At 34.6% G+C, this 21,143-nt stretch overlaps 3 protein-coding genes across 3 annotated transcripts; 2 read left to right on the top strand and 1 right to left on the bottom strand.

Annotated features, from left to right (window-relative positions):
• Positions 1-134: 134 nt before the first annotated feature.
• Positions 135-5,209, top strand: LOC123867444 (interleukin-1 receptor-associated kinase 4-like). Its single transcript, XM_045909482.1, has 4 exons — positions 135-597; positions 1,172-1,338; positions 1,844-2,913; positions 3,736-5,209. Exons 1-4 carry the CDS (start codon positions 437-439, stop codon positions 4,123-4,125), a joined length of 1,788 nt encoding a protein of 595 aa, XP_045765438.1. The 5' UTR covers positions 135-436; the 3' UTR covers positions 4,126-5,209.
• Positions 5,096-9,720, bottom strand: LOC123867453. Its single transcript, XM_045909498.1, has 5 exons — positions 9,133-9,720; positions 8,480-8,602; positions 6,979-7,125; positions 6,126-6,347; positions 5,096-5,464 (listed from the first exon to the last, which is right to left on the bottom strand). The coding sequence occupies exons 1-5, from the start codon at positions 9,601-9,603 to the stop codon at positions 5,198-5,200; spliced, it is 1,230 nt and encodes a 409-aa protein (XP_045765454.1). The 5' UTR covers positions 9,604-9,720; the 3' UTR covers positions 5,096-5,197.
• Positions 9,721-15,195: 5,475 nt separating this feature from the next.
• Positions 15,196-19,457, top strand: LOC123867435 (patched domain-containing protein 3-like). The gene has a single exon (XM_045909467.1). The coding sequence runs from the start codon at positions 15,774-15,776 to the stop codon at positions 18,615-18,617; it is 2,844 nt and encodes a 947-aa protein (XP_045765423.1). The 5' UTR covers positions 15,196-15,773; the 3' UTR covers positions 18,618-19,457.
• The last annotated feature ends 1,686 nt before the right edge of the window (positions 19,458-21,143 follow it).

Here is a 21,143-nt window from a genome sequence, read left to right as displayed (position 1 = left end):
GAAGACTAGTGTTGTTATAAAGTAAGTAATACCATACAATTGTAGGCCATAAAGGACTTGAATCCAAGGCTGTAAATAAAAAAAGCGGTTACTGTCAGTCACATTGACAATTGACGTCTGTTTTGTTGGGTGATGTCAGATGTTTGTTTTTGCATTTTTTGATTTTTGCAGACCAGTAATCAGGACCATCAGGACTTTTTTTTACCAAAATATGGTTTATTGCCGCTGTATTCTTAATTATCTTCAAAAAAGAATATAACAGATAACAGCTTCATTAATTGCTATATCGAAGAAACGTGAAAACCCAGTTTAAAAGTTATCATAGGTCAACAAATGTTGTGATAAGGGGTTTCCCCAGTATTTTGAGTATTTTCCTCAATCACATATTATTCACTATATTGTGCTATAATCTTTAGAACAAGTGTAATACTGCGTCATGTTCCAAAACGTAGAACTTCGGAAGCTCCCTGCAGATGCGCTGTGCAAAGTTGTCAGTATTTTAGAGATAAACAATGATTGGAAGAGGGTTATGTCTATTATACCAAAAAACTTACAAAGTGAAGAATTTGAACCTAAATACAACAATGAACAAATGCGGTAAGTTGCCGACCAGTCTACATTACAATTTCTATTCTTTAAACATACTAAGTATTATTGTAATTTGTAAATCCGAAACGGTCTCTTTAAACATTCGTGTGTTCATCAACTACTTAGCTAATATTCAAAATATCTGACCTGCACTGACTTGTTATAATACACTCACAGAGAATTCGCGAAAATACCGACTGTCGAGTGAGCCGAAACTGGCATTGCTGAAAATGATACTGCACATACTAACGTTACAAGTCAATCTTTGGTTTGAGTTACAAAAACTTGATACAACCAAAGATAAAATTTATTATATCTAAGAACTAACGGATGCCCGCGACTTCGTTCGCGTGGATGTAGTTTTTTAAAAATCCCGTGGGAACTCTTTGATTTTCCGGGATAAAAAGCAGCCTTTGTGCTAATCCAGAGTATAATCTATCTCCATTCTAAATTTTAGCCCAATCCGTCCAGTAGTTTTAGCGTGAAGGAGTAACAAACATACACACACACACATACAAAGTTTCGCCTTTATAATATTAGTGTGATAGTGTGATTACCCCTAAATAATGAGTACTTTTTGTAGAATGATAGAAGAGCATGCAAAATCTACGAATCAGAAATGTGCTGATATCCTTATGGATGAGTGGGGTACATCAGGCAGGTTCCGACCCACACTGAGCACATTGAAGGAAATTTTAATCAAAGCCCAAATATTCAGGGCTGCTGATGAAATTGCTATAATGTTGAATGGTAAGACTTATTTGGAACTATTGTTTTTACTTTTGCCAAATCAAGCATACATATTTATTAAAATTATTTTTAATAAATATGTATGCTTGATACATTATTATTACTTGTGGTTTATTGCTTACAAAGTTGTAAGTAAATAGGGCAGAATGTTTTATCTGTTTTAGAATGTACAGGTAAAGCCCTTTCATATGATATCCCATTTGGTATACTTTGAAAATTGAAACACATTTTAATTTTATTAAAATGATGTAGCCAAAAATTCGCTGGTTTCAGATTTATTCTTGTACTTGTGCTATAAGACCTACCTACCTGCCAAATTTCATGATTCTAGGTCAACGGGAAGTACCCTATAGGTTTTCTTAACAGACACCACGGACGGACGGATGGATAGACAGACAGACAACAAAGTAATCCCTTAAGGGTTCTGTTTTTCCTTTTGAGGTACGGACCCCTAAAAATTGTATTAAAGATGATAATTAATGTCACAAATGTTTTTGTTAAACAGAATCCTTACCTGTGCGCCCAAGTTACGGCCCCGCTGCACCGGTTGCTACAAATGTGACAGAAACGTTAAAAGATGAAAGTGCAGAACAAAGGTTACAAGACATGAGCACAGCTGTGAAATCAAATACAGACCAAATGTGTAACGGGCCTACAAGGCAGATGAAATCCATAAGTGATATGATGGAATTCACCAAGACATGCAGCAATCAAATGGGACCAGCTCAAGTAAAATCTGCAACTGATTTAATAGAATTTTCAAAACAACAGCAAACCCAGGAGTCTATGAATATACCAGATTTGAGTGCTATGCTTGGCAAGACTAAAAGTACTAGTTTACAATCAGCTACCTCTACCAATGAGTCAATAGACTCTGAAAGTTCTAAACTGAACAGCACACAAAATAATGCAAACATTACTATGCATTACCCAGAAACATTTCAGACCTCCTTTCCAAATATTAACATTTCCACAGAAATAGATAGTGCCATACTCCAAGACACTAATTTAATTCATTTTGACTATGGTGTTTTAGATTCTATTACAGGAAATTTTTCTGAGTTGTTAATTAATGATCCTAATCATGGTCTTAAGGGCAGAATAGGGAGTGGAGGCTTTGGAGATGTATTTGTTGGAAAAGATTCAACTTACGGAATGCTCGCTGTTAAAAAAGCTCACAGTCACTTAGCCATACACCGTAGACCAGAGATTGCAATGAGAATATTTAACGCAGAAGTTAAATACCTCTCACAGTTCAGACACAATAATATTGTTCCTATACTGGGTTTCTCTATGAATGGACCTGCTCCTTGCATTGTTTGTGAATATATTGATGGTGGTTCACTACAGCAGAACATTGAAGCAAAAAGATTGAATGAACTTCAAAGAATTAATATAATGGTAGGAACAGCGGAAGGCTTGAAATATTTGCATACTAGTGACACAGAAAATAAGGAGGGCAGTTCAATATTAGATGTAGTTGGGGAATCTGATTCACAAAACTCTACAAAGCATTTTGTTCATGGAGATGTTAAAACTGCTAATATACTATTGACAACAGATTGTGTTCCAAAGGTAAGATATTTATTCGAAAAATCTTTGTAAAGGTGATTTAGACCAAACAAGAATTGAAGAATTGAAAAGAGCAACCGCCGAGTTTCTTGCTGGTTCTTCTCGGTAGGAACGGCATTCCGAACCAGTGGTAAATTATTTGACGATTCAAAAGCACTTGTAAAAGTCTATTTAAATAAAAATCTATTCTATTCTAAACAAGATTAATAATCCTCCCCCCCCTCTATCAAAATTTGTTTTGCATAGTGACAGCAATATCCAGTCTTTTTTTATCCACGTTAATTTGACAGAGGTGAGCATTCACTCGATTGATCTAAATACACCTTAAACAATCACAGTCATGTTTCACTGACAAGTATGAAGCTTGCTATTGCTAAGATCATGTTAGTCCCTCTGGCTTTCGTTTTTCCTGCCTGCAAAAGTGAGTACTTGAGTAGCAGTAGAATAATATCTTTTAAGTAAGCATGTTTCAACCTAAGCTTGGCTAAGACATAGTAACACTCTTGGCAGAGTAGTAGTGGTCATCACGAACGAAGCAACCTCTTTGAGGGCAGATGTTACCTCACGAGCATTCACCATTTATCCCTGCTGGCCGACATACTGGTGCACTTATGCTAGAGACTGCCCACAGCAGACCATTGTATGGGAGACGTTCCTCTACTTTTCTCTGCATGACAATGCGCTCGATGGAGTCACTCTCCCGCCGGTAGAGACGTGTTCAAAGAACCATCTTAGGCAGCATCACCACTTACAGTCAAGTGTGATTACAGTCTTTTGCAGATTTGTATGCAACAATAATATTAATAATTTTTAAACTTGTTTCAGCTATGTGACTTTGGCTTGGCCAAACAATATGATTCAACATTTGTTACAACATATCCAATGGGAACCTCAGCGTACATGGCACCAGAGGGTCTGCATGGCACCATCACACAAAAAATCGACATTTTCAGTTTTGGTATAGTACTTTTGGAACTACTGACAGGTTTGAAGCCTATTGTCGAAAATGATAGAGAAAATATTAACATAAAACATTATGTTGAAGAGAATGTTGTCAACAATGATATTACGCCGTTATTGGATCCTGTTGTTAAAATATGGGTAAAAGCTGATGAGGTCTATAAATTAGCCAAAATGTGTTTAGAGTATAACAGGAAAAGTCGACCAACTATTGTTGAAGTTTGTGATATTTTGAATAGAATTCTGAATGACTAGGAACATATCGCAGACTTAGGGTCTACTTACTTTAAACCATAGGGTCATATAAGCAAAACTACGATTTTTTTTTTAATGATAGTCAATTTCAATATTAGCAAAAGCGGGCAAAGCTACAGCGACGCGACGCGCCTCTTCGGACGGCTCCCTATTATGATTTCTGCTCAAAGTCAAAGTCAAAATCATTTATTCAAAGTAGGTACAATTGTATGGTCGGAATTGTTAAATTTGTACGATATAGCGGTGATAAAATTAATTACGTAACTTAAAACTAAAGCTACGAGGGTTCCAAACGCGCCCAAGTCATTGCACTTACTTATCTCATAAGCGAGAGAAAGATAAAGTTTGCGCGATAAAAAGAGAGGTCTGCTAAATTTTATGCTGAATATTGTGTGAGCTGAATTGCGTCGAAACAAGAGTCGAAAGTAGTTATAAATCTTTGCAGAGAGAACCTTCTGTATCTGTAAAATAATTAAATACTTAATAGTAATTAGCAACAACAAAGTAATTTAGTTGTTTGCATCTCCTAAAAAATAAGGGTACTGTGAGTAGACCGCTATGGATTGAAGGGCACAATATTGGACTAAGAGCCTGTGAGGGACCTTTGATGTTTTATAAAAGGAGAAAATCTCTATGCGCACCCTAAGGGCGTCTAGTAGGAAATTGGACGATACTAAGTGTCTGGCAATGCATGAAGTGATATCTACTACTATATTATAAAAAAATACACTTTATACTTTGATGAAAGACTTTATACACCTTTGTTACCTGTTATCTGCCAAAGCCAGTGTTTCGAACGTCAGAGTCGCTGATCGTTCCTCCTGTGTTTGGGACAATGCACAGAGAAACTATCAGCTTTCATAAAATAACGCAGGTCTGACCCTCACAGGCTCTTTGTCTATATTTTTTATTCATAATTCTAAATTCGGAATTGTTTAAAATCATGATAATAAATCGCATAAGAATAAACTGTGATCTTGAAACATTTTATTTAGAACTGTGATTAAGAAATGAAATATATTATGTACAGATAAATATACCTATTTGTGAGTTATTTTACTGAATATAGATTTTAAGATATAAATTCTTGTCTTATTTCTTCCACCCGTTTCTTAAAAACATCATTATCAATGGTATTGGCTTTCTCTAAATTGGCAATAAGCTGTTTCTGTTCACTATCTTTACACAGACAAATTAGGATTATAATAAGCCTTTGAACTCTTGAAGCAATATATACTCTCTGGCATGTGTATAAGATTTTTAGAAGGGTTGAAATGATTTTGTAATCGGACGAGAGTTTCCATATACACCAGCAATGTATGATCCATTCGTCGAGACACTGAAAATAAACAATATTATTGTAGACTTAGCCACTGAAATGGACGTAATTTATACATGTATGCTGGAAAAGATGTGCAAAATGACAGTTGCTTTTTGTGGTTGTTGATTAGTGCTTCCCAAATTCATACTAATATTATAAATGCGAAAGTGTGTCTGTCTCTCTGCTACCTTTTCACGGCCCAACAGTTTAACCGATTCTGACGAAAGGTACAGAGTTAGCTTGTATCCCGGGGACGGACATAGGCTACTTTTTATCTTGGAAAATCAAAGAGTTCCCACAGGATCTTCAAGAACCTACATCCACGCGGACGAAATCGCGGGAATCCTCTAGTACTGAATATGTAACCATTGTTAGGTACTCAAAGATTCCTCTGCCCTAAGGTTGCCTGGAAGAGACAGATATTTTATAGCGATAAGGCCGCTTGGCGGTCGATTGCGGTAGCATGACAGCTATACAATGTCACAATCGCAATCTACTCTGATTGATTGACGCTCGCTCACATTAGCAACAATGCATTATTGCAACAAGAATGCCATAAATTCAGTCAATCACAACAATTGCGATTATAATAATGATTGATGCAGGTTTTCCGGAATCAACCTATTGTTATACTCATATCTTATGATGTACAATAAAGTATGTTTTACCATTTACGTACCTCTAAAGTATTCACTAATAAAACATTAGCCACCATTTCATTTGTGCAAAGATCCAAACAGTCACATATAATCATTTTGAAACTGTTTCTACTAACACAATTTATTTTGTGTGTCTGTACAATAAACTGTGTGAACTTCAAGCATTCAGCCTTCCTGTATATGTTTGATTCAGTAATTATCTGATCTAGGATTCCAGAATACATATCATCCATTTTATCATGCTAAAATAAATTGCTTAGTTTAATTATTTAACATCATAACGTAAAAAAAAACCACTTTAGAGAATAGAGATAAGGCTGCCTTTGTAAATAAAATAATCTTCTTATATTGGAAATACCAAAAGTATAATGCGTCGGAACTAGCAAAGCTTAGCTAGAAATATTATATTATTTATCAATGGGTTTGGTGGAACAAATTTTCAATAGATTGTGTAGGATAAAATCCATCATAAATATATTAAACATTATATTATGTATCTTTAAAACAAGAGTGAATAGGCACCTTCTAGGTAAACGCGTCCCATCTTAGCGTCACATCATCACTTTCCATCCGGTGTGATTGTGGTTACGCGCTTACCTATAGTGAATAAAAAAAAATTACTTATATTGAATACAATTTTAGTATTTTTAGTTGGAAGTCACAACTCATCACTCACAGCATTGCAAGAACTTTTCCCTTTGTTAGTTCAGACAGATTATACAGTATTTTAAAAATCTAAATCCTTACAAACAAACCAAATTACTCTCCGAGATAAAATCATAACCCTTTCTTATGGCTTTGTCGCAGTTGGGTAAAAAAGGACAAATATTAAAAATTAAAAACCTAACATCTTTTTTTAAATGATAGACTTACCTTAATATCAGCAGGAAATATTCTACACAACTCTATAAGACATGCGTGAGTTAATGCAGTGATCTTGATATCTTTTTCTAAGAATGTCCTTTTCAGGCTTCTATAAACTACTTCATAGTAATTTCCACCGTCAAAATCCTCCAGTTTCTGTGGATAGAAATGTAAAGTGTAAATGTAAGTTTCAAAAGCATGTATGTAATCTATTATTTTAAAGTAAGTAGCTAATTATAATATACTGTTTATAACCACTATATTGATAAGTCAGGCTCGCGCACCGAGGGTACCATACTAAAAAACTGCCCAAGTCAGGCTCGCGCACCGAGGGTACCATACTAAAAAACTGCCCAAGTCAGGCTCGCGCACCGAGGGTACCATACTAAAAAACTGCCCAAGTCAGGCTCGCGCACCGAGGGTACCATACTAAAAAAAGAAGTAAAACAGCAAGAATCACTTTTGTATTATTTTTCCTTTAAGATATACATATACCTCTATTTATTTTATTTTATTTATTTATTAATTTGCAGACACACAAAATCCTTATAAATACGTCTCGCCAAACTGCATTACAATTTGTTGGCGAGTTAGCGCTCCATACTATTAAATATATAATTACCTAATACTATTTTACAGTTAATTAAATCTATTTTACAGCTTATTAAAAACTACTATAAATAATCAGTCAGCGAAGGAGTCCCTAATAAATACTTCTTTTAGTTTCTTCTTAAGGACTCCTTCGCTGACCTTTTGTTCTATTCTTAACCATTCTACCCTATTAAATATCCTAGGTACTAAGTATTGACGACAATTATTTTAGATTTTCGGTTTGTACACTTCGGAGAAAAAGGGGAGGCGGGCGGAGGAAGGAAGCAGTATTTTTGAACATTTCGCAGGATAAATTCCAATTTATTTTCCTTGAGATACAATTATCATGATGCAGTCCAAGATGGAACTGGGTTAACTTGGATGGCATGGCAGTTTCATTAAACCTATATTCCTGATTGATTTATATGTGGCATTTTTCTGGAAAGCTTCGATCTTGTCCCCCCTTCACCATTTTACCACCGAACCGCAAGACGTCGGGCGAGTTTCCATCCTTATGTCGTCGACATTCCATCTACACGCACGAAACGTTTTGCGTCTTCATTCCTCATACGCATAGCTAAGGTTTGGAATACTCTTCCGCGATCAGTGTTTCCTACCAATTACAATCCGGGTATCTTTAAAACAAGAGTGAATAGGCACCTTCTAGGTAAACGCGTCCCATCTTAGACCACATCATCACTTTCCATCAGGTGTGATTGTGGTCAAGCGCTTACCTATAATGAATAAAAAAAAAAAAGCATGGCTTTGCCCTTGGGTGGTAACTACCCATGGCTGAAGCCTCTTGCCAGACCAGACAAATTAGAAATTATAAATTCCCATGTAGCCCTCTGCGGGAATCGAACCCAGACCTTTCAATTATAAGACCACTGCACCAAGAAGATTGTCAAAAGGTACATACCATACATTGCAAAGCTGCTAAGCAGCATGACAATCCCTTTCTTTTATTTGTCTCTATGTAATCATCAATCAGTAGCAGCGACACTGGAAATACCCTTTGCGGTTTCACTTTGACACTATATTTCTGAAATTTTATAAATAGAGGTATTTTTTTTTGTCTGTAATATACTATATTTTATTTTAGTATGGTGCAATGATTATTATGTTTAAAATATTAAACTAACAGACATGTCTAATACATTCACAACCTTTCAGATTCATTATTATTAAACGCAACTTTTGTAAAATTTATGAGGAACTAAATAGATGATGTGAGGGACTAAGTAGATTATGGTGGCCTATGAGTTCTATGTGGATTTAGGTTTATAATAATCCTTTGGGAGCTCATTAATTTTCCGGGATAAAAATTAGACTATGTCCATCTCCAGGATGGAAGCTATCATGTTAATGAATAGATGCTTGCAACTTGACCATCTCAGAAGCCCTTTACAGTATTGAAAATTTACCTAAGTATTGTATTATATTATTTAATTTAATTTCTAATGATTTCTGTTTGAGTGAGAACAGATTTTGTATACATATTATAACGGTAACATGTCTTGGTTAAAAGTCATTGCTGCAGTCAGATAGTAAAACAATAGGTAAGGAACGTACCATCAAATCTGCTAATATCAAGCAGAAAACTTCAATTAGGCTTGGATATTTCTTAAAATCTTCAGATGTTAACTTACTGTGTAATGCCTCTAAGCATTTATCAAATATTTCTTGCACATCAAAGTTACTCTTTTGAAGCAGCACAACTTCTAAGGGTAATTCACCCAGCACCTCGAAATAAATGTTTAGTTTTTTTGCATAGTCTTTAGTCTTTTCATTGTTCCACGGACATTCGCACTGCAGCTCTTTGTATAAGATATACAATGATGAAATTACGGTTGAAGCTTCTTTGTTTTCTGAAAGCATTAGATCTCCGAGGCATTGCACAAGGAGTTCAAAATTGTGATCTAAATTATTATTACGAAGATCGAATTCTACGTGATTTTTTACCTCGATCTCATCATAATTTTTCGATAATTTTGGTATGAAACAGCGGTTGATACTGTCTAATAATTTGGTAATATATTTCATTTTTCTAATTCTATTAAAAATACATAAAAAGTTAACCTCGTACTCAGCCGAATAATATTATTTTGCTTTTGTTATCTTTCTGAATTTGCTTTGAGGTTATGTTTACACTGTTTTTTTCTCTCTCTCGTCTGGCTTTACACAGATTAGTCAATGTCAAGTTTGTACCTAGTTATTTACAAGTTAGGAAAACTATATAAGTATGGACTTCGTCTGCCCCTTTAGAGCGCTTCCCAGTCAGTTTTACGACCAAAAAACACCAGCAAAACTCTAAAACCGGCCACCTTTGACAAAAAAGGAAAAAACACTCCAAAAAGGCACGGCACGCGCGCCAGCAAATGACAACACAGACGAAATCCACTGTTTGTTTTTGACTTTGAAGAAATTGAAACGTCAAACTCAGACACTAACCCAAAATATTTTTAACTGACTTCCAAAAAAGGAGGAGGTTCTTAATTAGTCGGAATCTTTTTTTTTTATCTTTTTTTTTATTTTAATGTATGTTCCCCGATTACTCGAAGACCTCTGGACCGATTTGGATTTTTTTTTGTTTGACAGGGTATAGTTACTGTGCAGGTGGTCCCATTTAAATTTGGCGAGAAGATCTGATAAATATGTTCGGAGATGGAGAACAGAGCTCCTCAATGGATAAGGGCAAATTGCTCGCGATCAGTGTAATAGTTTAGTAAATAACGTAAAAGCACCGGTCATGGACAGTGAACCAGTAATGATCACTTTCTGGTGAAATCATCGAAATAATCAAATACCTGTATTTTATTACATCCGTTTACACTTTTTATATGTTAGCAACACCTTTCGCCTATTTTTAGCCTATTATGACACTAGCCGGCCATTTCGTTTAGCTACAGTAGCCTGTTGATTTCGTACTGCCGCGCAGAGAAGAAAATATCTGTATTTCTTATAAGGATCGTGATGCGGGTGAGTCCAATAAATGTACATTACTTCAGTTACTGTGTTAATTACATTAAAACTCGATTTATTTCCGGTTTTATTGATAATTTTGTGATGTAATTAGAACCTAACTTATTATGATACGTTAAACACTTATTTATTAAAAGAGCTGTTTATAATTGGTTCCTTCAATACCCCTTGATCCCATGATGGACAATATGGTCTGGCCTGTACATGATTGGTTGTTCATGACTGGTATCGCCAAAATTCACTACAATTCATTTAAGTTTATGTGCAAGTTTCTAATCGTCAAAATTATTTCTCAACGCAGCGATGGCACCAAATAGAAATTATACTAAAGAGCAAATGGCCAAGGCCATTGAAGAAGTAAACCGAGGTGAAAAAGTCGCAGTTGCTGCCTTAAAATATGGTGTTCCTAGAATAACTCTTCGTAATAAAATTACCGGAAAAAGTCCCAGAGACTGTAATTTTGGTCCCGTTACTATTTACGAAATCATCGCACTTCATCCAAACACGACGTTTTTAGACCCTTGAAAGTGTTTTACAAAAAGGAGATTAGCAAGTGGAAGACAGAAAATCCTGGTTGGTCCTGGAATATTTAAGAAAGAGCATTCCGCTCCGGTTCTAGAAGGTGCTTTAGAAAACATCAATAAGGAAACCATAAAGAATGGGTTTCGTAAAAGCGGGATTCGACCATTTAGTGTAGAATATGTGGATCATATAATCGTGGAAAAAATCACCTTGTTCAACCATCTATTTTATTCGAGCAGAGCAGAATTTGAATCTGTTCTGCCGATTGAAGATCAATCACTATACGTTGTTTGGGCAAAAATTAAAGGTGAACTAGATTAACAAAATGATACCTCTCAAACACCAAACACACCACCTTGTACACCGATTACAGAATTACAAGAATATGAGACGAATGTTTGCGATTATCAAGGGGCTCAGGAAAGAGTAATGAGAGAAGAGCTTGTGAAGGAGGTTGTTGAGTTGAGAGACCAGAAACAGAATAGTATTGGCAAGAGAGTTCATACCGAGGAAGAGTATTTTGAACAAGAACATAATAATCTATGTGACATAGATAATCAAAACGATAAGAATGATATTATCATGCGAGAAGATACTGCAAAGAACATCAGAGAAATATAAGATATTCAGAAAAACAAAGGTAAAGAAAACAGTCTAAAAGATAATGGAACGAGAAAAGAAAATGTTCCTTCGCCTTTTAAAAGAGTTTTATTTTGGCCTGAGCCTGAACTGAAAAAACGGAGAACTAAGGAACGTTTGCCTTCCGCAATAACAAGTCAGGTTTAGATAAATTATAGTAAAAAAAAGAAGAAGAGAAAAAGAAAAAAGAAGTTGATAAAGAAAAACTAATGAAAGAAAGAAATGAAAAAAAAATTGTTAAAAGTAAATATTGTGATAGAGAAGCAAGAAAACCAAAATATGAAGAGAGGTGTTAAAAAGCAATGTGCACTGAGTACTTCTTCAGATAGTGATATGGAGGTAGAATACTTGGAGAGTGAATACGATGTAGAAGATGAATACTCTGATGATGAAATTAGCTCCACAGGGACGCTAGAAAAAGTAAAGAAGGAAGAATCAACGCAAGATAAAATTTTAAACTCTTCCTCTAACAGAAATGACGAATCGGACTTACCAAAAAGAGAACTTAAAAGGGGAGAGTATGTTATAGTAAAATACGAGGGTGAATATTTTCCCGGCGTAATATAAAATAGTGACAAATGCCAATTTGAAATAAGTACTATGGTATTGTCTAAGAATAGTACGTTTAGGTGGCCTGACACGGCCGATAAAATTTGGTATGCTGCAAAAGACATTGTAGAAGTAGTCGGCAAACCACCCCCAATAAACAAAAGAGGGTTCTTCAAAGTTGAAGAAATGGCTAAATATCCGTCCGTCGTCGTGTCTGTCAAGAAAACCTATAGGGTACTTCCCGTTGACCTAGAACCATGAAATTTGGCAGGTAGGAAGGTCTTATAGTACAAGTGAAGGAATAAATCCGAAAACCGTAAATTTATGGTTACATCATTAAAAAAAATTAAAATGTATCTCAATTTTCAAAGTAAGATACCTAACTATACCAAGTGAGGTATCATATGAAAAGGTTTTACCTATACATTCAAAAATAATGATTTTTATTTATTTTTATGCATCATAGTTTTTGATTTATCGTGCAAAATGTTGGAAAAGTATACGAGTACGGAACCCTCGGTGCGCGAGTCTGACTCGCACTTGGCCGGGTTTTTTATGTTTGATTGTATGATTGAATGTAATGCTAAAAATAAATAAGTTTTTGTACTTAATTATATAATAAAGCCAAAGCTTGTAATGTAGACTTACCAATTATTATTTTGTTTGTAATAAAAAGTGTCTATAATTGGATGTCCATTACAGGAATTTGTAATAAAAAGTGTCTATAATTGGATGTCCATTACAGGAAATGTACATAACTGGCAGTCCATGACTGAATTTTAACTGTTTATTACTGGTTATTTAAAGAGGTCCCTTTTTTAAATGAATAATTTGGTATTTTCTTATTCCAGTGACTATATTATCATGCAGGTAGATTAACAATAGTATATTTAACAATAGGAAACATGGTTACGTTCAAATTGAAATTTATTTAAGTAACTACAAAGTAAAATTTAATTATTTGTTCTTATACTGTCCACGATTGGTGCTTTTACGTTAGTAGGGGTTTAACTGGGCGTAGCGTACAGTGGGGCCACTAAAAATTGTGAATTAAAAATTTTCAAAAGAAAAATAAAACCACTTCAAAAACACTAAAAAGTATATTAAAGAGCATATCACATCACACTAATCACACTAATATTATAAAGGCGAAAGTTTGTATGTGTGTGTGTGTGTGTTTGTTACTCCTTCACGCAAAAACTACTGGACGGATTTGGCTGAAAATTGGAATGGAGATAGATAATATCCAGGATTAGCACATGGGCTACTTTTTATCCCGGAAAATCAAAGAGTTCCCACGGGATTTCAAAAAACCTTAATCCACGCGGACGAAGTTGCGGGCATCATCTAGTTAAAACTAAATTCGAAATCCAAGAGTGAAGCTCGCCCGACTTCATACCTAGGTACATTACACGTGTAGCTAAACAAAAGTTATTTTTTACTTTTTACTTTTTAGTGTTTGTGGTTTTTGAAGTCGGTTTTACTTTTCTTTTGAATTTTTTTTATTTTTAAACTGGCTTTACGGCTCTGAACGTACTACGTAGCAACCTACTAATTTGTGCCTCTTATTTAATTATTCTATTATAGGTTACAAGTAAAAAAAACATATTTTAGAACCATTTAAAACTAATCTACCCATTGATTTTAGAGCCACCTTTAATCTGAGAACTAAGAGAGAAAATTTTGACTTCTGAGTCCTATCCTTTTCCTATTTTTTTAATTTCAAGGCCGGTTTTTCAAATTCACATAAAAATGTTGCTACCTACTTACCTATTTTCATTGATCGTTTTGCTATAGAAATAATAAGTAATAATAGCGCTTGATAAGAATTATTATTTCCTACTTTCATGGGATTTGCTCAGTAGGTACAATACATAGAATGCAGGCGCGGCGGTTTAATAGATTTCAAAGAGCTTGAAACCAAAACCGTTAAGCCTGTTCCTAAGATCTTAATAAATTTTAAAGGAATCTAGATAAATTTTAATTCGATCCAACCCAATCCATCAGCTTGCATTCACGGGCATAATGCCTTTTCAAGAGCGTGCCGCTAAACACAATCCTCCCGCCTTCCTCATCCAGTTTCACCCGCTTCCCGCCACCTTCTTTGAGTCATTGGTCCAGCGTACCTACTGGAAGTCGTCCCGACGGTTCTGCGACAGACATGGCCTGCCCACTGCAGCCACTTCACAATCCTCTGAGCTATGTCAGTTGCTTTTGTTCTTCTGCGAGTTTTACCGTTCCGGATTTCATCTCTAAAAAAGATAACTAATATAGATCGCTCCATAGTGTAAAAAAGGGGATACAATATGTTTACACCTGTTAACTACTTCTCTTTGTTGGTGTGTCATCATCGGGAAGTACCCTATAGGTTTTCTTGACAAACACGATGGACGGACAGACAGACAGACAGACCGACGTGAATTTGTCGTTACATCACCAAAAAAAAGAATTAAAATGTGTTTTAATTTTCAAAGTAAAAGACGATGACTTTGACTTTACCAAGTGGGGTATCATAATATGAAAGGGCTTTACCTGTACATTTTAAAACAGATTTTTATTTATTTTTATGCATACTAGTTTTTGATTTATCGTGACTTACGCACTGTTAGAACTTCTCTAACGATTTATTGTAGTGTTTCGATTCGTAACAATGATGGGCGAGGCGCTAGATATTCATTATTAATTAATCTAAATAAATCTTGCGGTCTGCCTGCGAGCCAACCAATAGGGTCGAAGCAACATAGATTACATTTTTGTTGTATTTATCGAGAACATGGGCTGCATGGGCTGTGGGAGAGGGCAAAAAACGTTTAGTACAATTATACGACCAATTTTAACAGGCGAAGAAATGTTCGTACTAAACAAGTGGAAGGTGTCAACTTCGTCAGCCGTATATCAATCAAGTCGCCATCATATATTATATTAATTATAGAGTATAATGTTCGGTTTCGTTCTGGGTTTCGCATTATAAGATTATTGTGCTCGGAATTTCTGAGTGTCCGGTCGTCCATCAATTATCTAGAACAATTTAAGTACGCCTTGAGTCCGCCAATAGTGCCTGAAGATCGCATTTTGCGCTTCCCGCCAATTTTAAATGAAGATACACAAAGAAAATTGAGTCATCTATATTGCTCATAGTCGCAGTTAAACTACAATGGAGACAGCTGCAGTTTAAGTGAAAAATTTGTGATAATAGACTTTTGCTACCTAAGTTTATGGTGTTTATAAGCTGATCGTAAATTGAAATATATTTCTATGGAGGGATATTTTATACAACAATATTATGATGCCCGTCGTTAGGGTCGAAAAAAGTGCTGACTTTAGAGTTTCACTGTGCCTAAGTGTGAACAACGTTTGTGATAAAAAAAATTGGTTTGTGATGAACGGAAGTCCGAATATATGCCGTAGTAATTAGTAAACCTGATATTTAGTGGAACTTTGGAATTACTCACGCAAATTATCAGTTATTATTAACATAACTTTGCTACCTACTATTGTGTGATATTATATCTATTTCACCTATGCCTAGTAAAAAGAAAATCAAGTCGCCTCAACAGCTATGGGAAAACATTTCTTCAATCTTTGTTACATTTGTTGAGAGAGTTTTTTTCTCTCTCGGAGTGATTATCGCGAGGAATCCATGGAAAGTGATTGTGGCAACATGGGTTTTCGTCCTATTGTGTTGCGGTGGACTATTTACATTTTATATGGAAAAGAACCCTATGAATTTATGGGTTCCTCCAGATTCAGACTTTTATTATGACACTCATTGGTATATTGATAAGTTTGGGACTGGTTTTAGAATTCAGAAGGTACTGATAACAGCAGATAATGTCTTAGATCCATCTGTCTTTCATTTAGTTAAAAATATTACTAATCATGTTAATGCACTCAGTATAGATTATCAAAATAAAACCTACTCCCTAAACGAATTATGTTTTAAAGTTCCTGTTGTTACAATAGCTGATTCTAATTGGAAACCTAGATCTGAAGACTCCTTAAAATCTAATATTAGTGATTCTGTACATAAACATGATACATATGAAGTAGAATATTTAGATCCTTCTCTTTGGTTAGACGACGGATTTTATTGCGTTTTGCTGAGCAGTTTTCCGTTAGCTTGCCTCCAGTATAACGTTTTGGATATTTGGAATAACAATGAAACAACAATTCGTGACATTACAAAAAATGAAATTATTGATAAAATCAATACAATCAAAATAAATCCGATTACAGGTCATCCTGTAAATTACACGCAAATGTTAGGGGGAGTGGTTAGAGATGAAAATGGTGCCATAGTAGCAGCTAAATCACTTTTAGTAACTTGGTATATGTATGTAAATATGTCACAAGTTGATCTCAATGAAGTTGGAAATTTAGTCGGCACTGAGGAGTGGGTCTCTGTTCCTTTAGCATTTTGGGAACAGGAATTTTTAAACTACGTCCAGAATTTGGATCTCAATGAGAAAATTGTCAAATTGTATTATGAAGCAGGGAGAAGTTTTGGAGACATAAGCGGTCAAGCGATGTTCCAAGAAATGGATAAATTGTCTATTGGCATAATACTGATGTTTTTTTATGTCGTGTGTGCAGTTTCTCGATGCAACTGGCTAGAAATCAGATTAACCTTAGGTAGCATTGGGTTATTAAACGTTGGAATGGCCTATTTAACTGCAATTGGTTTGTGTTCTTTAGTTGGTATCTCGTTTGGTCCTGTTCATTCATCTTTACCTTTTCTTTTGATGGGATTAGGAGTAGATGATATGTTTGTGATGAATGCGTGTTGGAAAATGGTCCAAGATACAGATTCGCACAAAAGCACGGCTGTCAAGGTTGGTTTGATGCTGAAGCACGCAGGGGTATCTATTGTGATAACTTCGTTTACAGACATTGTGGCATTGTTAATTGGCGCTATCACAATATTGCCATCATTAAAGTCTTTTTGTATATATGCAGCTGTAGGAGTGTTCTTTATATTTTGTTATTCTGTTACGTTTTATGTAGCATGTTTTACATTAGATCTTAAAAGAATTAAAGAAAAAAGGAATGGCTTCATATTTTGTTACAAACATAAAACGGAAATAACTTTGTCAACTGAAACAACATTATTTCAGAAATTATTAGCGTATGTCTATAAGAATATTATATTTACAATTTCCGGTAAAGCAATAATTATTTTATTTACACTTATTATGACAGGTTTTAGTGTTCATGCAATATTTAAATTAGAACAAAGATTTGACCCAAAGTGGTTCATCCCCGATGATACATATTATAAGGAGTTTTTAAACATTCACGAGAACTATTATCCTGACGATGGTCAACCTGCAATGGTTTTTCTGGGCGATATGAATTACAATGCGGAGTTTACAAATTTATATGACATGATACAGGTCTTAAGGAATGAGTCCTATATAACTGAAGTGATAACTTGGGTAGAAATTTTCCACGGTTACGTCTTAAAAAATTTTAAACGTGATTTATTAAACGAAACAGAAGCTATACCAGATGAACAGTTTAAAAAATATTTGTCAAGATTTTTGTTTAGCCCTGTTGGTGGCAGGTTTCAAATCAATTTCAAATTTACAGATGATCTTTCTTGTGGTAAAACCATTAGCGACATTACAGCTTCATCTATGTCATTCAGGTTTATCAGGTTTGAAGGACCTGCAGTATATATTCCTGCAATGCATCGTGTTAAAAATATCGTGAAATCGGCTAACATAACTTCAGGATCTGGTTATCGCAGTGTTTGGTCTAAAGTTTTTGGAAATTGGGTCGTTGATGAGATTATTGCAATCGAAGTTGAAAGAAATATAGAGTTAGCTTTATTTTGTGTTATGGTTTGTACAGTTATCTTAATAACGAATCTTCAAATGTGTTTGTGGATATTTATTTGCGTGTTGTTAACTATAGTTAATGTTCTAGGTTGGATGCAAAGATGGGGCATGACTGTAGACATTGTTTGCTGTATTGGTCTCGAACTTGCGATAGGTTTATGCGTAGATTATGCTGCGCACGTTGGTCATACTTTCTTAACTATCACTCAAGGCAGTCGTAATGAAAGAGCTTTTAAGACGGTCACCTCGATCGGTTCTGCTGTGTTGTTAGGTGGTGGATCTACGTTACTTTCTTTATCGCTCCTTAGTATGTCAAAAGCATACACATTTCAATCATTTTTCAAAATATTTTTACTTGTAATCATTTTCGGGCTCTTTAGCGGTTTGCTCTTTTTGCCTGTAGTTTTATCATTAATTGGGCCGACAGGGCACAGGCATCGTGATGAGAATGAATTAAAATGTCCAGAAGCTGTGGAATTAAATGGCAAGATTCACGATAAAGCGAAACAAATAACTGAGGGATAATTTTAGAGAGCATTTAGTCTTTATATAGAAAATAATACCTTCTTCAATTAATGATTATAAGTTTGAAGACTAGTAACTTATAATAAGATAACGAAAAGTACAAAAAATTGGTTTCAATAGGAGCTTCTGATAAAATAGGTAAAATCAATAATGTATGCAAAACGTCCTGAATAATTTTATTACTTAGGTAATGTTAATATAGTAATGTAATATATAATTTATTTAGTATAAGTATAGCTAGATAAAAACAAAGAGTTGGTGCTAGCAAATTATTAATGTACATTTAATTAATTAATCAATTTACTTTTAAATATATTGGAATTGACTAATTATATATATAGGCACGTAAGTATTTTTTAAATTCCAACAAGCCTTTATGTTTTATATAATAATGTTTACATGATGATTGTTATTACATGATGGCACTCTGATATTATTGTCTCAATAATAAATAAAATATGTGCTAATTGGATAAAATTAATTAAAGCTATGATTTAATCAAAGCGTAGGTATGTTACTTTTCCTTCAATATAATTACTTTTCCTTTGTTAGTACATTTTCCGCACAACACTAATGTTTTTGTACCAAAAATGTATCTCGGGCAGAAGACTGGTTTTCATAGAACAGTGGAACTAGTTGAATAGTATGAGGGCATGAAAATTTTGTATATTTTTACATTGTAACCTTGAATATTTTTGTATTACTTAATTATAAAATTATCTTATTATAATTTAAAATGAAATTGTCTGTAAATAGTAATATTGCTAGACAAATTGTAACATCTGTTCACTACATGACATCAGATATAAATTTTTAAAATAAAATAAATTGATTTGATTACGAAGTTGTTTATTTTTAATGTTAACTACCGCCTTGACTCAATTTGTTATCGTGCGGATTTGATAGCGAGAAATAACATATTGCCATTGTGCGTATTTGTTATTTTATTAATAATCTTATCGAATAGGTATATTATAAAAATTAAAGTTCGTGTGTTCGTTGTGTAAGCCGTACTAAAATAAAACTCCAAACATTGATTAATCGCACTATATTAACTTGTAAGATTCGATTATTATTTATCTACAAATCAAATTAACTTTCAATTATTTTGAAATCATCGTAATAATTTACATACCCTTATAATATGTAAAATATTACGTTGATAGTGAGACAGATTTTAAGAAGCAATTTTATAAGAATAAAAACTTGCCAAGTGCGAGTCAGATTCGCGCACCGAGGGTTCCGTACTCGGGTATTTTTTCGACATTTTGCACGATAATGCGTAAAAATAAATAAAAATCTGTTTTAGAATATACAAGTAAAGCTCTTTCATATGATACCCCACTTGGTGTAGTTATCTTACTTTGAAAATTTAAACACTCTTTAATTTTTTTTTGTAATGATGTAACTAAAAATTCACAGTTTTCGGATTTTTTCCTTTACTTGTGCTATAAGAGCTACCTACCTGCTTTTCATGATTCTAGGTCAACGGGAAGTACCCTATAGGTTTTCTTGACAGACACGACGGACGGACGGACGGACGGACGGACGGACGGAAGGACAGACGGACAGACAGACAACAAAGTGATCCTGTAAGGGCCCCGTTTTTCCTTTTGAGGTACGGAACCCTAATAAAACACGGTAACATTTGTATAGTGCGTTTCATCGGATAGTACCTATGGCGTTATGTTGGCTCCCCTGTCTGTTAGGTGGTCGTTGGCACCATATTGGTATGAGAAGACGCAGATTTTGCTTATTTTCATTTGATTTTCCTGAATGAATGTAATAAAAAAATGAAGTTGCATTGCAGCGCATGCCGGCATTAGCTAGTTACCATTAATTACTTACAAATAAAATTAAAAGTATTATGTCAATTCATGTATCAATCAATTTAACGGGGCTATCGCACCACGTGTACAAGTTCATGCAAATAGTGTAATTTGAATTCTGAACACGACGAGACTTATAGCTACCAAACTGCGCATTGTAAACAAGTCGTACCTAATTAAAAAATTTAAATAAAATCTGTCCTGCCGAAAACAAAACTAAAAATTAAAAAAAAACACATTCGAAAATGGCGCTATACAGCCGCCACGATAACTTTTTTTTCAAAATATTTATAGCCAGTGTCACTCGGGAATCGGGATCATGTAAGGACTCTAACGATATTATATATCCAATTTTTTCAGGTGTTTAGAAGTTATTGGAATAAAGGAAGTCACATACATACAACCTTGAAAACGTTACACTCCTTTTTTGGGCAGTCATCTAAAACAGACCTCAGCAAGTGTACAGTGGCGTGCAACTCATAGAAATATAGAAGTACTGCCTACCCTAGCTGTAATAAATCAACACTTATTTTCCATTATGACCTGCCAGAAAATAAGTTCATACCATAATGCTTACCCTAGCTTTAAATTCTATGCAGGCCACTGCTTGTGTATATTTAACCTTTAGCATTAGTAGGTACTACACTTTCAACTTCAGCTTGTTTTGCGAGCACTATGCCCACCAGTGAATACCCGT

Source organism: Maniola jurtina, chromosome 8 (genome assembly GCF_905333055.1).
Source record: "Maniola jurtina chromosome 8, ilManJurt1.1, whole genome shotgun sequence".
Classification (NCBI taxonomy): domain Eukaryota; kingdom Metazoa; phylum Arthropoda; class Insecta; order Lepidoptera; family Nymphalidae; genus Maniola; species Maniola jurtina.
This window is presented reverse-complemented; position numbering and strand designations above follow the sequence as displayed.